This window comes from Sinocyclocheilus rhinocerous, unplaced genomic scaffold (assembly GCF_001515625.1).
Source record: "Sinocyclocheilus rhinocerous isolate Xijiao unplaced genomic scaffold, SAMN03320098_v1.1 scaffold50, whole genome shotgun sequence".
NCBI lineage: Eukaryota > Metazoa > Chordata > Actinopteri > Cypriniformes > Cyprinidae > Sinocyclocheilus > Sinocyclocheilus rhinocerous.
In genome coordinates, this window is record NW_015641057.1 from 1,170,445 (window position 1) to 1,186,848 (window position 16,404).

Here is a 16,404-nt window from a genome sequence, read left to right on the forward strand (position 1 = left end):
ATATATATATATATATATATAAGGGAAACAAATTAAAACTCCTAACAAGCAAATTTAATAAGCATCATCCAACTGCCAGAACAGAGTAGTAACTGTTATAAAATCGCAATATAACAAAGCAACAGATCTTTTCTTCTGCATTTTGACGTATATCTGACTATCGAAAAGAAGAAAAAATTATAGGGCGGTAGGGATTGGCGATATGGGCTTAAAAATGTATCACGGTAATTTCTGATATTTATTGCGATAAACGTCACTCCACACAGTCGCACACAGAAATATGTCAACAACTAGACTTTATCGTTATTATCGTGGGAAGACGAATTCTTATCGTGTGGAGAATTTTTACCGGTATATCGCAAACGATAAGATATCGCCCATCCCTATAGGGCGGGAATTTGGTTCTTGGTTTTTAGATGTTCATTTTTTAAATGAACATGCATTGATGCATTAGATTACTGATGTTATTGTGAACATGTCATTTAGAAAACAGAGTGTGAAATTATTTCATTCCATGCAGACTTTAAGTAATCATATAGCCTGCAAAAAGGTTTGCCCAATTTTTTTTTTATTTTAACAGGTAATTTTTAATGCCATTTATACCAACTGCAAAGTTACAGGGCATGCAAATGCAGGCCAAAACCTGACAAAATCACAACACGCAGTTTCGAAGTTTCCCAAACTGCAACTTGATGCAGAATTACATGCAGTATTCATCTAAAAGTCTTAATGTAATGCCAAATAAACACTGCACATTTCACGAATCCGATCATACAACTACCCACCAAACACTGGGGCCATAACTAAGGATCTATTTAAATTTTAGCGAGCAAGTCTAAAATCAAAATCATCTACATCTGTGGCGTCAGAGTTCCTCTTTGATGATGAGTAGTTACACCTGCCAAAAACACAAAAGGGACTGCAATATACAGCCTGCCCCCTCTGTGCTCATTACACACCTCCAAATGAGCATCTTTATGAGTTAAGAATTTGTATTAATCAAAATCATCTACATCTGTGGCGTCAGAGTTCCTCTTTGATGATGAGTAGTTACACCTGCCAAAAACACAAAAGGGACTGCAATATACAGCCTGCCCCCTCTGTGCTCATTACACACCTCCAAATCTAAAGAACTAGCTTTCCCTAGATTGTATTAAAGTGTCAAATGGACAGCAGTTCCATTCATTCAGCAGTAATGAGCTATTTAATACAGTACACACAGGCACTGGTTTTTAATAACAGCAGTTTGAGCCGCTCGTGTCGCTGCACACAGACAGAAAGGGGAGAAAAGACAAGAAAACAGAGCTCAAACTGTCTCGCATCTTCTGTGCCTGCCAGACAAACATGCCAAACATTCAAGAAGCAACCATATGACCCATCCATCACTCAGTGTCTGCTAGTTCACAGAAGACACTGACAGTATTAACAGAGCCAGATGATTCACTCAAGGTTTACGCACATAAAATAATAAATCACTACTCTATAAACACTTGTATAAGAACACATTTAGGACAATACATATGTGTTGAATTTAAAGTAAATCTGATTAACTACAGTGGCAAATTCAGATTTACAAAGACTAAAGACTAAGCTAAAGGCTTAAAATGCAATGCTTTTCAGGCCTGTGCATCTGAAAGCCAAGATTACACTGTCATCAGTGCACATTAAACCAAAACTATAAATGATTTTTCATCAAAACAAAATATCTTGACTTAAATGAACCAACAGGTGTCTGTGGTTAACTGATAACCATATAACGCCCACTTTCCACAACCCAATCAATTTCCAGATAAAATCAAGTCCCATCCTAAATTTTGTCCTCGAGGTTCTCTTTTCACATGCCACATTATGGATGTGAAGTGGTGCAAACGATGAGGTTAAAGAGACCTGGGTTGCTGATATTCATTACGATCTATTTTTATCCATCTGATCTGATTGCAGAAGTCTTATCTTCTCACCTTCACAGATGCGGTCCAGTCTCTGCCGCTTCACTTTGTGTTTGTCCATCAGAGCCATCGACTGGCAGTTCTTCAGTAAGACCAGCTACGGCCACAACACGACGAAAGACGGGGCACAGCACAGAGTTCAGTCCAGAAACCACCCAAATCCTTAAAACACCTGCAACGATTAATTTCACATGTTAAGATTCAGACCTAAAGCGCTCTGAATTACCAATCACACCACATCCGGTTATCATGCCAAGTGCATTTCATCAAGAGTAAAATACTACTACTTATGGGAAAGGTTACCAATCACCCACATAAATGACTGATACGGAGAAATAGTGCTGGGAAAATGTCAAATTACGAAATTACCCACCTGATGACGTCAAAGCCAATCAACTACTCCGCTGACGTCACGGTCTTAATAATGGCAGCTGAAGAGGCAGAAAAAGCAAACCTTAGCGTTAAACAAGCACTAGTAATACAAGAACAGAGCGTAAAAATGGTTTTTATTAATAATAAACCTAGATACATCTAGAGGCGTCAGAAAGATACATTTCTTCACTAGCATTAATGTTTTAGCGCCTCAAAGAGACTACATCTAGTTTTAAACTCACTTATTTATGGCCAATTTCACTGAAATTTGATACTCAAAGTCTAACCAACTTTGTAAAACGAACGAATGATTAAATAAATGAACGCGTTTTCAGAAACAACATTACTGAACCTGTATGTTTAGAGCGTGCGGTTGAGATAAACCGCATCTCTGGATGATCACTTCGTGATTGTTAACTTCAGTCTCATTTCTTTGAGTTATTTCTCTCTCTTGTTGCTCATTAAGCAAGTGTGTGTAAAGCAGCTCAGGACTGAAAAGACTACAGAAGAGCGCATAAATGGTGTGAAATGTTTATAAATCCTGCGAAGCGTCGCAGTCAGCGAGCTTGAGACAGACGGCTAAAGCCCAATTTATACTTCTGCGTCGAAACTACGTTACGCTGTAGGCTATGTGCTAAGTTAAGTTAACGGTTTAAACACTCGCAAACTAACAGTTTAGTTGATTTTAACTTTTAACGGAGCCTTTTAGTTATGTCGCGTCGCTCGCTGCAAGTTTTTCAGTTAGCGCTGCGCTAGCTAATTAGCACATGCAGCAAGACACAATGCAACTGACTACACAATTAACCCCCAAAAGCATAATACAAATCACTCCGAGCAAACCGTACGAGCTTATTTGTGGTTTTTAATCGCTCTTATAACTATATTCGTCTCTTGTAGCGTCGCTCCTCTGACTGCACACACCGAGAAAGGCGCTTAGACTGGTTGCTAACCGAGCTACCAAACATTAAACACACACACAGAGTGTGTGAGAGCGAGGTACACAGTTATAACAACACACACACACAATCGAGAGTCTGGTGCGAGTAATGTGTCAAAGATAAGCCAGAAGCAGGGAAACGCACCGCACTCACCTGGAGAAAGCGTCTCTGGAGGCTCGGTGTGGTCGCGGTAGGTGAATCAACTCTTCCCCGCTATCACTCGCCATGAAATCTGCACAGAAAAGGAAGTCGAGGCCGCACAGACAACGTGTTGTGGAAAGAGCGAGCATTCAGAGCAGAGACATGAGCTCTGCGCAGACGAGCGCCGCCTACAGGCCAGTGTGTGACAGTGCGGGGCCCTCAGCACTGGAGCCACTTGGGCCCTGAGCCTGAGCTCATTTCCTTTCTTCATGCATCAGATTTATTCCGAGACTGCTATGTAGGGGATGGAGGGGCTAGATAGGCGAGCCGTCTCGCCCCCTAAATTTGCATTACGTGTCACGTGATCATATACAGTCAAACCAAAAATTATTCAGACACCAGATATAATTTTTGATATCTTTTTACTAGTGCTGTCAAACGATTAATCGCATCCAAAATAAGTTTTTGTTTACATAATATGTGTGTGTAGCCTACTGTGTATATTTATTATGTATATATAAATACACACACAGGCATGTATATATTTAAGAAAAATATGTAATGTTTATATATTATGTATGATATAAATTATATGAATATAAATATATACATGTGAATATTTTCAAAATACATGCTGTATGTGTGTATTTATATATACATAATAAATATACACAATACACACACACGTATGTAAACAAAAACTTTTATTTTGGATGCGATTAATCGCGATTAATCGTTTGACAGCACTACTTTTTACTAGTGGGTGCAGGACACTATCCCCCGGCTTCACAGTCCCAGGAATTCTGAGCTTTAACTGAAAGAAACTGCCTGCACTGACTGATCTTAAAATATAGCAGTGCCTTTGTTTTGTCACAAGATGCACACCAGTAATGTTTTTTTTTCTAAGGCATGTTAATACAAATTACCTAAATGTCCTAATTGAACTATGGCCTAATCCTGGTTTAGTCTAAGCCCTGTCTGTGAAACCGGGTTCATTTATGTAAGTGAGGATAGCAAAATAAAGTAAACTGTGACATATTATGCCCCAAAATTCTTCATTCAGTGGACTACCAGTAAAACTGATAATAATTTGGGACCAAAAATTATTCAGAGACTTTGATCTGACCATGTTTTGCTTAAGTGCTTAACCTTTTTACACCACAGACTAATTGTGTACTTAAATTTAACAGCTGACAGCTATTCAACCTAATTCATATGTGACACAGTCTAAAGGTCTTAAAATTTTATAAAAATTAAAATTTCGGACTCCGTGTACAAAGATTCTAACAGAAGGACGGCATTATCGAGATGAATTTGTTCTGACACAGTTTAACTCTATGAGTTCTTGTCATATTTTATTACCATTTTCTAAACTATAGCGAATAAACTGTGATAATGTGAGAAATGTTGAAGGTGTCCAAATAAATGTTGGGTTTGACTGCATTTAGAAAAGGCACTTATAAACAACTGGATGTTAAATCCATTTTATGCCAGTCCACATTCTATGTATGCTGGTGAACTGCCAATGTATAAAACCGTGTCAATTAATTTGACCATGAATTATTAAATAAAGCATTTCCCCACAACAGTAGCTGTGGGTTAAGTGTATCAGATGCTTGAGGTAAAGTGTGTCAGTGATTCAGCTCATAGTGATAGCAAGCATTGTGTTCAAAAACAGGAAATACTAGGATGTCCTTCATGGAGACTGAAGGTATTTCTCAGAGGATATTATTAAGATGCTGTGTAACTGTTTTATAGAACAGAATTAACTAAAAAGTTACTTATTACATTTTAGATAACTATAACTTGTAATCTGTAACCTACTACATTTCCGAAGTAACCTTCCCAACACTGGCCATAATATAGGCATTAGCAGTACACACATACATAGGTAGGTGGATTACATTTTTTTTAGCATTTTAATAAATTCTTTAAAATTTTAAACAATGTTTTAATTAATTAAATAATTCCAACCACCCTGTGGCCCCTTGAAAGTTTGCCCACCGATTGAAAACCTAGTGGAGAATACCTTTTGATTTGTTGCAGACGTAATGGATGATTCAGTTGTCTTATATACAAGAATAATAATAGAAACACTGTAATATTACGGAGGAACTCTGCAGCTAAATCACACTACACATGCATGGTCTGTGTGAAGAGCAGCTTTTCTGAAGGCAAAGGCTATTCGAATCCCCTTTACATCAGTGATACTAATATATTTTAGGTGTTTCTGTCAGTTTCTTTGTCTGCGGTCTATGTGTGTTAGATGGTTGCTTCCCCATGCACACAAAAACGTCATTGTTGTGAAAGTGTTTGAGCAACATTTAATACTTATACTTTCATGTTATTATCATCCATCATAAGTACACTCATTATTTTATGCAATAGTATTTTCAGTACTTTACCTTTATGCATGATCATAGTCATCAATGTTCATAATTTATATTCACATTTTCATCTGCATCATTATACAATGAAGTTAAAGTTGACCTTTTATCACTCAAAAGACAGTGGAACTGAGAGGATATCATTCACATTTTCATGCCGTGCTCTTTGATTTATCTTCTGTTATGAATCGTTTCAGTCCTGGCACACACACTCTCTCCGATTCCTCTTTCTATTCCATCTTTATTATTTTGGAAAAGAAATAAAGAGCGATGAATCTAGAAGAATAATAATTTAACATTGCAGGGAAAAAAAACACAACCAATAAATTACTCCGTTGAACCCACATCAAGCATTGCTACAGTTACTTCTCTGTGAGAGACAGCTGTAGTATCCTCTCCAGCTCTTCCTCCTCTTCCCTCCTCTTCCTTTAGGGAACAAAAAGAGGAGTGAGACTGGCTGATACAAATGAGGAAATACATAAACTCTGTTCCACAGTTTCTATATGAATTTAAGATTTTCTCTACTAAACCCATGTGGTATGTGGAAAATTCCTCACATTAAGTCGCTACATTGAAAATGTAAAGAACAAAATAATAATAGGTGTTAATGTTTTTGTGACTGGAATAGCTTCTGTAAGTAGAAAAGGCAAGAGAAAAAGCAAAACAACAAATTATTCTTTTGGATGAATAATGTGTCATAAATGTGCTTGTCATGTTTTATATACTGTAGTGCAACAGAACAACAAAAACCCAAAACCAAAATTTTGGATGAAAAAATGTGTAGTACATGTGCTTGGCAGTTTGTATATAGTGTAACAAAGCAAAACAGAAACTGAAACAAAAAAACAAAACAATTCTGTCTTGGATGAAAAAAATGTGTTTGTCAAGTTGTATATAGTGCAACAAAACAAAACATAAAATTAAACAAAAATACAATAAAAATGTATAGTAAATGTGCTTGTCATGTTGTTTATAGCACAACAAAACAAAAATGAAATGAATTTCACTTTGATGAAAAATGTGTAGTTAATGTGCTTACCAGGTTGTATATAAAAAAACAAACATAAAACAGAGGAAAAAACAACAACAAACAAAACAAAATGTTCTCTTAGATAAAAAAAATGTGCCCCTCAGGTTGTTTAAAAAACAACAAAATGAAACAAATGAAAAAAACAAAGACAAAGAAAACCAGAACATTTCTCTTGAATGAAAATGTGTAATAAATGTGCAAGTTGTATTTAGTGCAACGAAACAAAAAACAAATCCAAAATTTCTCTTGAATTAAAAATGTGTAGTAAATATGCTTGCCAGTTTGTGTATAGTGCAACAAAGCAAAACAAAAACTGAAACAAACAACAAAATATAATTTTGTCTTGGATGAAAAAATGTGCAGCAAATGTGTTTGTCAGGTTGTATATAGTGTAACAAAAAATGAAACAAAATTTTGTCTTGGAAGAAAAAATGTCTAGTAAATGTCCTTGTCATGTTGTTTATAGCTAGGGTGATCATACGTCCTCTTTTCGGACCCGTCCGGCCAGGATTTCTAAATTGCGAAAATGTCCAGGATTCGGCTTTTACTTTCTACAGTCGCCATTCATTGTTTGCGTTTTTGTATTAAAGCCCTGCGTGGGACTATTTTCTTAATCCCCCTCCTGCTGAATTTCTGACCATTACTGCCTGCTCACGCAAACATTCTAATATTGCATAACATTTTCGCGCATCAGGGAGCCGCTATCAATATGTGGAGTATTTAAATCTCTTATGAATGAGCGCTCGCTGTTCACTTTCACTTAAGATTTGGCGATCACGCACACTCTGTGTAATGCCCGGTTCAGACTACACGATTTTAGCCCGATTTTGCCACGATTTGCTTGACGTAGGGTGTCGTGGGGATTCGTAAACGACAATGGGCGTCGGGACGCAAGATTCCATCGTTTCAGCTCGTGTAGTGTGTCATAGCGGACGACAACCGATTCCACGTCTGCGATGCTTCACGACATCACGACAGAAAAACTAGCATGTTTAATTTTTTTCCGTCGTCCACGACGAGTTCTGTCACATTGGTGACGTTGACCAATAGCAGCACAGAAGCTCTTTCATACACAGGTTTCAAACATGGCAAAACGAAAGAGAGATGATGGTGCTGCTAGGTGGAATTATGAGATGGAGGAAAGGTTCGTGGAGCTGTGGCAACAGTACTCCTGCCTGTATGATGTGTCATCGAGGGACTACCACGACAGAACAAAGAAAAATGCTGGCGAACTATAGCGGAAGCGCTTCAGCAATGTTTACACTCTTGTTTTCGGAAGTCAGTCGCTAGTTCCGCCTTCTCGATGACATCACACGCGTCGTTAAAGACAGCACGTGATGAATGGTCGGGAAGCAACGTGTAGTCTGACATGTTTCTTGTCCACGACACGACAAGATTTTAGGAGTCAAAATCGTGTAATCTGACACAGTGACTATCGTGACCGACAAAAATATTGTGTAGTCTGAACCCGGCATAAGACAATCTTTCCAACAGGGTTTGGAGATCAAATAAGTTATAGACCTTAGTGAGGGTAGTGCCAGATTTAATTTTTGACAGGAATGAAAACGAGGCTGTGAGGGATAGAAGTACAGTGTGACGACAAGATTTTAGGAGTCAAAATCGTGTAATCTGACACAGTGACTATCGTGACCGATAAAAATATTGTGTAGTCTGAACCCGGCATAAAGGGAGCACATCTTATAAGATCAGATATCTGTCAATCTGCTGAGCAGCAAATCCTTCAGCATGGTCTGTCAGTCATCTCTCCTTAACTCTCGACTAGGGCTGCACGATAAATCGCATGCGATATTTAATGCGCATCTTATCAGTAAAGCCGGTTCTGTAATCAGCGGTAAATCTCCATCACGTGCGTGCTTTCACATTGAGCAGCATTAACTACACAGAGCCGTTGTTCACTGACGAGCTGCGCAAAACCACGTTCATATTCCTGCTCAATGTGAAAGCACGCAGGTGATGGAGATTTACCACTGATTACAGAACCGGCTTTCTGACAAGATGCGTGTTAAATATCGCATGCGATTTATCGTGCAGCCCTACTCTCGACCCATGATCAGACTCCTACAGCTTGTGTTGGATGCAGGGTTGCCAAGAATGCGTTTTTTGCCATGGTTTTTTGCTACTGTTGCCATGGGCTGATTTCCTCCCATGGGTTAAAGGTTTGAAATATTGCATAAATTACATTTGACTGAAATGCTTGTAACATTGAAAAATGTTGCATTCTACCCATGATAAACTGTGATCAATCTGCATAACAGTGAACAGTGACAAAGTATGTATTTTAGGTATGGAAATGACATATTTTGAGTTTTGATATTATATAGACCCCAAGTTGTATTTAGTGCAGCAAAACGAAAATATGAAACAAAACAAATCCAAATTTTAACCTGGATGAAAAAATGTGCAGTAAATGTGCTTGCCAGATATAGTGCAACAAAATGAAACAAACAAACAAAAAAAACAAACAAAAAAAAAATACTGAAAAATAAAATAAAAAATCGTGTACTAAATGTGCTTGTCAGGTTGTATTTAGTGCAACAAAGCAAAACAAAAACTGAAACAAAAAACATTTTTTTTCTTGGATGAAAAATGTGCAGTAAATGTGCTTGTCAGATTGTTTATAACAACAAAAAAAGAAAAACAAAAACAAAAGAAAACAACATTTTAAATATTAAATTAAAAAAAAAAATTTTTTTAAATATGTAGTAGCCTAGTAAATGTCAGGTTGTATATTAGTGCAACAAAAGAAAACAATCTTTTATTTTTTTCTTGGATAAAAAATGTATAGTAAATGTGCTTGTCATGTTTATAGCACAATGAAGCAAAACAAAAACTAAAATTTTCTCTTGAATGAAAAATGAGCAGTCAATGTGCTTATCAGATTGTATATAGTGCAACAAAAATAAAACAATTTAAAAAACCACAAACAAAACAAAACATTTTTTCAAAAAGGCAAAGAAAACAAAAAATAATTCTCTTGGATGAAAAATGTGTAATAAATGTGCTTGTCAGGTTGTTTATAGCACAACAAAAAAAAAGAATGAAACAAAAAACTAAATAGAAAAACAAACAAAAAAAATATTCTCTGATAAAAATGTTTAGTAAATGTGCTTATCAGGTTGTATATAGAAACAAAACAAAAACATAACAAAACAAAATTTCCTCTTGGATGCATGCAACAGTGTCTTAGAATTCAGTCATAAAGATATTTTAAGGCAGCATAAATTTGCAGTCAGCTGTTTGCTACAGGCTTTGTGTCAAAAGCCAATGATGCCTTGAAAGCCTGTCTAGATTTGAGCTCAGTAGGTTTGGGAACAGAGCTTATGCTTTTGGATCCTGTCGTTTCTTGCTCCTCTGTCATTCGTACCTGTCTAACTCCTCCTGTTCTCTGCAGGAAAGCTCCATCGCCATGCGTAGCTGTTCATCAAAACTGGTGGCCACAGCAAACGCTCCCGGGGCCCGAGGCTCGGTCAGTGAGCTGTAACACGGAGGTGAGATGAGTGCGGGATCAGACGGGGATAGCGGCTGGCCAGCATCGGACTCGACACTCTCCCCTCCAGCCAGCGACAAAGACAGAGATTCCTGAATCGCCCTGTCAGACACACAATCACATTTCAAACAGCTGAACAATTGATATGCACATGCTCACACTCAACACTCAATCCACACACACACACACCTCTCAAGCTGAGAGTCCTCCTCATAAAGCGGAGGCTGAGAATCTGGACGAGTGTTAGTGAGAGCCTCCCATATGGTCACCTACAGAAACGCACAGGAAAAGAAAGAGAAATGAGGGAGTGGGTGGAAAGCTGTGGAGGGACTGATGAAAAGTTGATGTCTGCTAATTGTTTAGTATTGACTAGAGCTTCACAATCACTCATAATAATAATAAAGACTATGAAAAAGGCTTAATCATGAGGAGTAAAGTATCTGTTTAGATGTGGGGCCAGATGTATAAACATAGCCATGATGTTAAGCCTGTGTCTTAAATTAATAACTAGTACAGTATAACCAGCTAAAAATTTAGATGACTAACTTAGACAAGTCTTAGCAGTTTATGCAACCGTGTTTTTTTGCAACACTGAAACTAATCACAGAAATGTCTGCTGTGCATATTAATGATTTTTAAAATTTAATTAAAGTAGTATATTTTTTCGGTATTTATCCTGAACAGGTTGAATATGTTGGTTGCATTCTTGGTTATAGCACAAAAAAGCAGATGGATGTTGAATAAAAGATTCACAAGTTTGTTATATAATGTTTTAGTGGCTGGTTTATGGTAACAGCTTATTCTGGTTAAAAATGACTAAAAATGACTATAGAGATAAACACTGTCAGAATATCTAAAATGACTAATGTTTGGTTTTGCATGAAAAAAAAAAAAAAAAAAATTTTTTAAAACACAGATATTTCCAAATTTATTGGGACAAAAATCTACACGTCACAATAAAATTAAAATAAAAACTGGGAACAGAGCTTACGTTTTTAGATTCAGCAATTTTCATGCCATATATATTTCAATAATGTAATAATCGCAGGGCAGTATCAGTTTATGAGTGGCTTTACAGAAAACAAAACCATATCTGACTTTCTTTTCACCCAAAATAATGTCTAGATTATTTCACAGTCATAAAGAGGAAAATAGAGTTCTAATAGCAGAAATCTAGTTTACTTGCTAGTTAGTGTCTGAATATGAACTCTGAATATCATGCTTCTAAAATAAACTCTGGATATCTTTGAAAAAATACAATAATAAAATAAAATAATCAAGATCAAATAATTCGCTCTCTCTCAAATCATATAAACCTAGTACCTTGGAAAATATCTGTTTCCAGGCAGACTGATAAAAATATGCAGCGACTTGAGTACAGCCAGCCAATCAGAACAGAGCTTGCCAGATCGAGAAAGTGCATGGAATATTTTGTGTGTAATGCATTAGAATGCCGATCCATGGACATACCATGTGATAGATGCCGTTACCTGGTCACTCTCTGTTCCCGCGTCCAGCAGACTCTGCTGTATGGCGAACTGGAGTAAATTATCATCCTCATCCCTCATTGGTTCGCTGCGGCCTGGTCCAAGGGTGGTGTATTCTGGGGGAGGCTCAAACACAGACGGGTCGATTTCACACTGCAGAGGGGGAGGCGTCTGACCTAAAAGCAGTGAGGTGAGGCTAAATACCCGGCACAGTCACAGTCAGAGCAACTTTAGACCTGAAGAGATACTTACCGGCCTCTGTGGCTCCTTGAGGAGACTGTACTGTAACAGAACTGACCGGTTCATCGCAGCCACACAGATTGCTGAATGTCACTCGAGCATTCAACACATGGAAGAGAGGAATTTCTAAGAGTCAGAACAATGATTAAAGTCAATTTAAACTGCTGTTTACAACACTTTTTGGTGTAAAACAGGACATTTCTTGAGAAAATATTTTAAATAAGACAACAAATAAATGTAATGTGCGTAGATGAATGGAAAATTTAAATACTGTCATCATTTGCTCACCATCAAGTAGGAGTGGGCGATATGACCAAAATCTTATATCACGATAAGAGTAATTCTATTTCACAGTAACGATATATATCACAATATAGTTTTTTTTAATTAGTTGTTTTAAGCTTTAAATAAGGTCTTTATGATATAAAAAATTCCGATACAATAGAAATTTCATAATTCTTGTCACAAAACTAATACTAGCCTAAATAAAAAAAACTCAAGTTCACTGAAGACAAGTAAACAGTCAGCGATTAAATAAGAATAAGAAATTAATTGCAAGCAATAGGACAAAAAACTACAGTAGAACAAATAAATAAGAATACATTGTATATACTTTATAGTAATCAAATGTATAAAACTCTGCATATTCTTCACTGTGTAAATTTAATGTATTTTTCTTCTTACTAAAGTTACAAAAGTGATTTAGTCAAGAGCAGTGAGAGATTTTCTGTCTTTTGTTGTTTGATTAACATGAATGACAGACAGCGGGAATATTAGACAGCTGTCACTTTAAGAGCTGCCCCGGATCCAATATACTGTTACATGTGTGTTTTTCTTTCTCAGCTGTTTGCTTTCACTTAAGACCTAAATTACTGTGTTTACGAGGATACTTGCAAAGACGTGCATTTTGACACATACAAGTGTGTGTATTTAACCTTTCAAGGCCTATAAAGCAGCAAAAATAACTTAATGGAAGTCAGTGGGACCCGAAACTGTTTGCTTACCAACATTCTTCAAAATATCTTCTTTTGTGTTCCATAGAATAAAGAAATGAGTAAATGATGAGGGTAAGCAAATGATAACTGAATATTTGGGTGGACTGTCCCTTTAAGAAAGTAAATAGCAAAAGATTTTGATTGCATTGTTGACTTTAAGGACATAAAATGATCAATTAACTTGATGTGACACTTCTTCTCACCAATCTTTACAGGAAAGCCAGGTGGCAGGCGTAGGGTGATGAAGTCACGCAGTTTGGCAAAGTGGGCGTTAGATATGGCCATGAGGTCAATGATGGGCGTAACCTGCTCAGCCAGCGAGAGAGGATGATCTTCACTCAACCACAGTGTGGCCTTAAACCTGAGCGAGACACACAGAGGTAAAGAGACAAAGCAAATGTTCTTAATTCACATGCAAACAGGTTCAAATCATGGCACTTTGGGGTTGCCATAGAGACGGTACCTCTGCACTTTGCTGGTGAGCTCAATGGGCCGCCCAATATCTCTGCCGTTCAGATTAAACTCTGCATCGAAGTACTCCTCCGCTGTGATGGCTGTTGGGTTATGGGGACTAGCGCACTGAGAAACCTGACTCTAGAAACACAGTAAACAAATGATTCAGTGTTGTCTCCAATCAACACAGTCACAAATAGTCACAAAAAACAATACATTTAGTTTTTATGCTCAGCGAGGCTGCATTTATTTGATCAAAAATACTGCAAAAACAGTAATGTTGTGAAATATTATTTTCAATTTAAAATAACAGTTTTCTATTTTAACATATTTTTTATTATGTAATTTCTTCCTGTGATCAAAGCTGAATTTTCAGCATCATTACTCCAGTCTTCAGTGTCACATGATCCTTCAGAAATCATTCTAATGTGCTGATTTGCTGCTCAAGAAACATTTCCTATTATCAATGTTGAAAACAGTTGTGCTGCTTCATATTTTTGTGGAAATCATGATAAATGTTTTAAGGTTTCTCTGATGAAAGTTCAAAACAACAACATTTGAAATGTCTTTAGTTTAAATCACCAACCATGCTCAAAAAAAATCAACCATGCTCAATAAAAAAAATCAACCATGCTCAATAAAAAATACATTTCATTTAATAACAACAAAAAAATCTTTTGACCCCAAACTTTTGAATGTGGCATATATGTTCATTTTTTATATATGGTTCAGGCTATTTTTTTTAATGATTATATTAATCATTAACATTTTCAAATAATTTTTTATCTTTAAATATTGTGTTAATTTATTTCTTATATATTTTTAATTTATAGTTTTGTGAGGTAATTTTAACATTTGTTTAGTTCGTAAATGTAAAAAAAAAAAAAACGAAATATATTGAAATTCTAAATTAAAAATAAGATCATATGCAACTGAACTGAAATGATATCAGTGATCACACTCACCCCAGTACTAGAGATGTGCTGCTCAGCAATACCAAGGAACGACTGTAGAGGAGTTCTAGATCCTGAAAGCACAGAGAGTGGAAGGTGACAGCACAGAAAGGGAAATGCATTTGAGTATATGTACAAAAACTATATGTATGTGTATTTTTAGTTAAATTGACTGTCAGCATTTAAGTACCTTTACTCCTAGACTTGTCCTGATCAGAAAGGTGTTCAGTCCGAGAACGTGTCACTAACTCCACATTACTGGCACTGAAAACCTACAATTATGTAAGCATAAAAAACAATCAGGGAGGTCATTTTGTCCTCTGCACCAGTGTTAATTTTGACAGCAAATTTTGATTTAGTTTTAGTCATAGTCTTTGACTAAAATGCCATTTAGTTTTTGTCATATTTTAGTAATCTGAATTGTTTTTAGTTTTAGTTGACTAAATCTACAGTAGTCGGCTAAAATCGAATGGGTTTAGTTACAGTGCATTTATTAAGCATTCCTCTAAAATTTCCAAACTCATTATATAGGTTTGATATTAGGCGCTTTCTGTGTGTGTAACGTTATGCTTCAGTGTCTGCGCTCTGAAAACCGGACCGAATTGAGCTCTTTTTGCGTCATCAGATTTATCCATATGTCTGCTCTTCTCTTACTCCCACATATTGATATTTTTTAACGTTTTATGCGACGTGCAGCAAGTGTATGTCAGCTTATGTCCCGCCGGTTCATATGTACGCATCTAACCTCCGAACCACGCAGCAGATTCGCTCTGAATGAATCTCATCCCAAATCGTCCCTCCCTAACATTTTCATCTCATTTTTAATGCGTTGACGAAAATGTCAATAGATTTTTTGTCATTTAAAAAGAGTTTTAGTTCGTTATCGTCTTAAAAATTATGAAAATTATGAAGAAAATTATTCGTCAACGAAATTAACACTGCTCTGCACAGGTGTTTTCAGCAAGGCTCAAAGCTGAATGCCTCTTAAAGTGGACCCACCTTTGCTTCATATCCACTGACAACCTCTGTCTTCTCAGAGCGCCATCCCCAAATCCCAGACTTATTTCTAGAGTCAGACAGAACAGGGAATTAGATGTGCAACAGTTGTTTCCAGAGGTAAAAACTATAAAACTCACTACCTAGACAAAATGAATTTTAATGCTAAACTATAAAGCTTGAAAGACAGACCTACTGTGAGCTTTAAAGGGGTCACGAACTGAGAAATCAAAATTCCCCTGATCTTTTGACATTTAAGAGGTCATTGTACTATACAAACATCCTGTACGTTACAGAACTCAAAACTTTCTCGTTAGACTAAAAACGAGCTTATATTAAAGCCAGTCTACCAAAACAACAGCTTGTGGAATCAATGTGCCACTCTATGATGCAATAGTGTGGATAAACACCGCCTCCGCAGAAGAAGATCAACGCCTGCCTGTTTAGCCCCGCCCACTGATTCTATATCACTGTCTGTTTAGCCCCACCCACCAATTCTACATCGCTGCTTGTTTAGCCCCGCCCACCAATTCTACACCACTGCAATTCTACACCTTGTTTAGCCCTGCCCACCAATTCCACATAGCTGCTTGTTTAGCCCCGCCCACCAATTCTACACCGCTGCCTGTTTAGCCCCGCCCACCAATTCTACACCGTTGCCTGTTTAGCCCCACCCACCAATTCTACACCGTTGCCTGTTTAGCCCCACCCACCAATTCTACATCGCTGCTTGTTTAGCCCCACCCACCAATTCTACATCGCTGCCTGTTTAGCCCCACCCACCAATTCTACACTGCTGCCTGTTTAGCCCCGCCCACCGATTCTGTATCACTAGGTGCGTTCGACTTGAAGCACGGCTACAGACGGCAGTCAACAAGAGTAGCCGCTTGCAGTCGGGGACGGAGTTGAAAACGGAGCTGTCAAGCCGGACATTTCTGCTCCCGTTAGTGACGCTCTC

The 16,404-nt window shown here is 37.3% G+C and overlaps 2 protein-coding genes across 7 annotated transcripts in view; both read right to left on the reverse strand.

Annotated features, from left to right (window-relative positions):
• The window catches only part of LOC107754460 (C-terminal-binding protein 1-like), a 26,209-nt gene extending 22,624 nt beyond the window's left edge, over positions 1-3,585 (reverse strand). Inside the window, exons 1-3 of one of the 3 annotated variants that reach the window (XM_016570904.1) lie at positions 3,410-3,585; positions 2,320-2,377; positions 1,959-2,118 (exon numbers count right to left, since the gene is read on the reverse strand). In XM_016570904.1, the coding sequence (XP_016426390.1) occupies positions 1,959-2,016 (58 nt within the window). In that variant the 5' untranslated portion in view covers positions 2,017-2,118; positions 2,320-2,377; positions 3,410-3,585. Of the gene's footprint in view, positions 1-1,958; positions 2,119-2,319; positions 2,378-3,163; positions 3,251-3,400 lie in introns of those variants that run through there. The other 2 variants (XM_016570905.1, XM_016570906.1) reach the window with 2 other exon arrangements.
• Positions 3,586-5,739: 2,154 nt separating this feature from the next.
• The window catches only part of ankrd13d (ankyrin repeat domain 13 family, member D), a 15,891-nt gene continuing 5,226 nt past the window's right edge, over positions 5,740-16,404 (reverse strand). The window contains exons 7-17 of one of the 4 annotated variants that reach the window (XM_016570899.1): positions 15,450-15,516; positions 14,641-14,722; positions 14,463-14,524; positions 13,508-13,638; positions 13,248-13,405; positions 12,062-12,175; positions 11,813-11,985; positions 10,512-10,591; positions 10,200-10,424; positions 6,151-6,210; positions 5,740-6,060 (exon numbers count right to left, since the gene is read on the reverse strand). In XM_016570899.1, the coding sequence (XP_016426385.1) occupies positions 6,015-6,060; positions 6,151-6,210; positions 10,200-10,424; positions 10,512-10,591; positions 11,813-11,985; positions 12,062-12,175; positions 13,248-13,405; positions 13,508-13,638; positions 14,463-14,524; positions 14,641-14,722; positions 15,450-15,516 (1,198 nt within the window). In that variant the 3' untranslated portion in view covers positions 5,740-6,014. Of the gene's footprint in view, positions 6,211-10,199; positions 10,425-10,511; positions 10,592-11,812; positions 11,986-12,061; positions 12,176-13,247; positions 13,406-13,507; positions 13,639-14,462; positions 14,525-14,640; positions 14,723-15,449; positions 15,517-16,404 lie in introns of all 4 variants that reach the window. The other 3 variants (XM_016570901.1, XM_016570902.1, XM_016570900.1) reach the window with 3 other exon arrangements.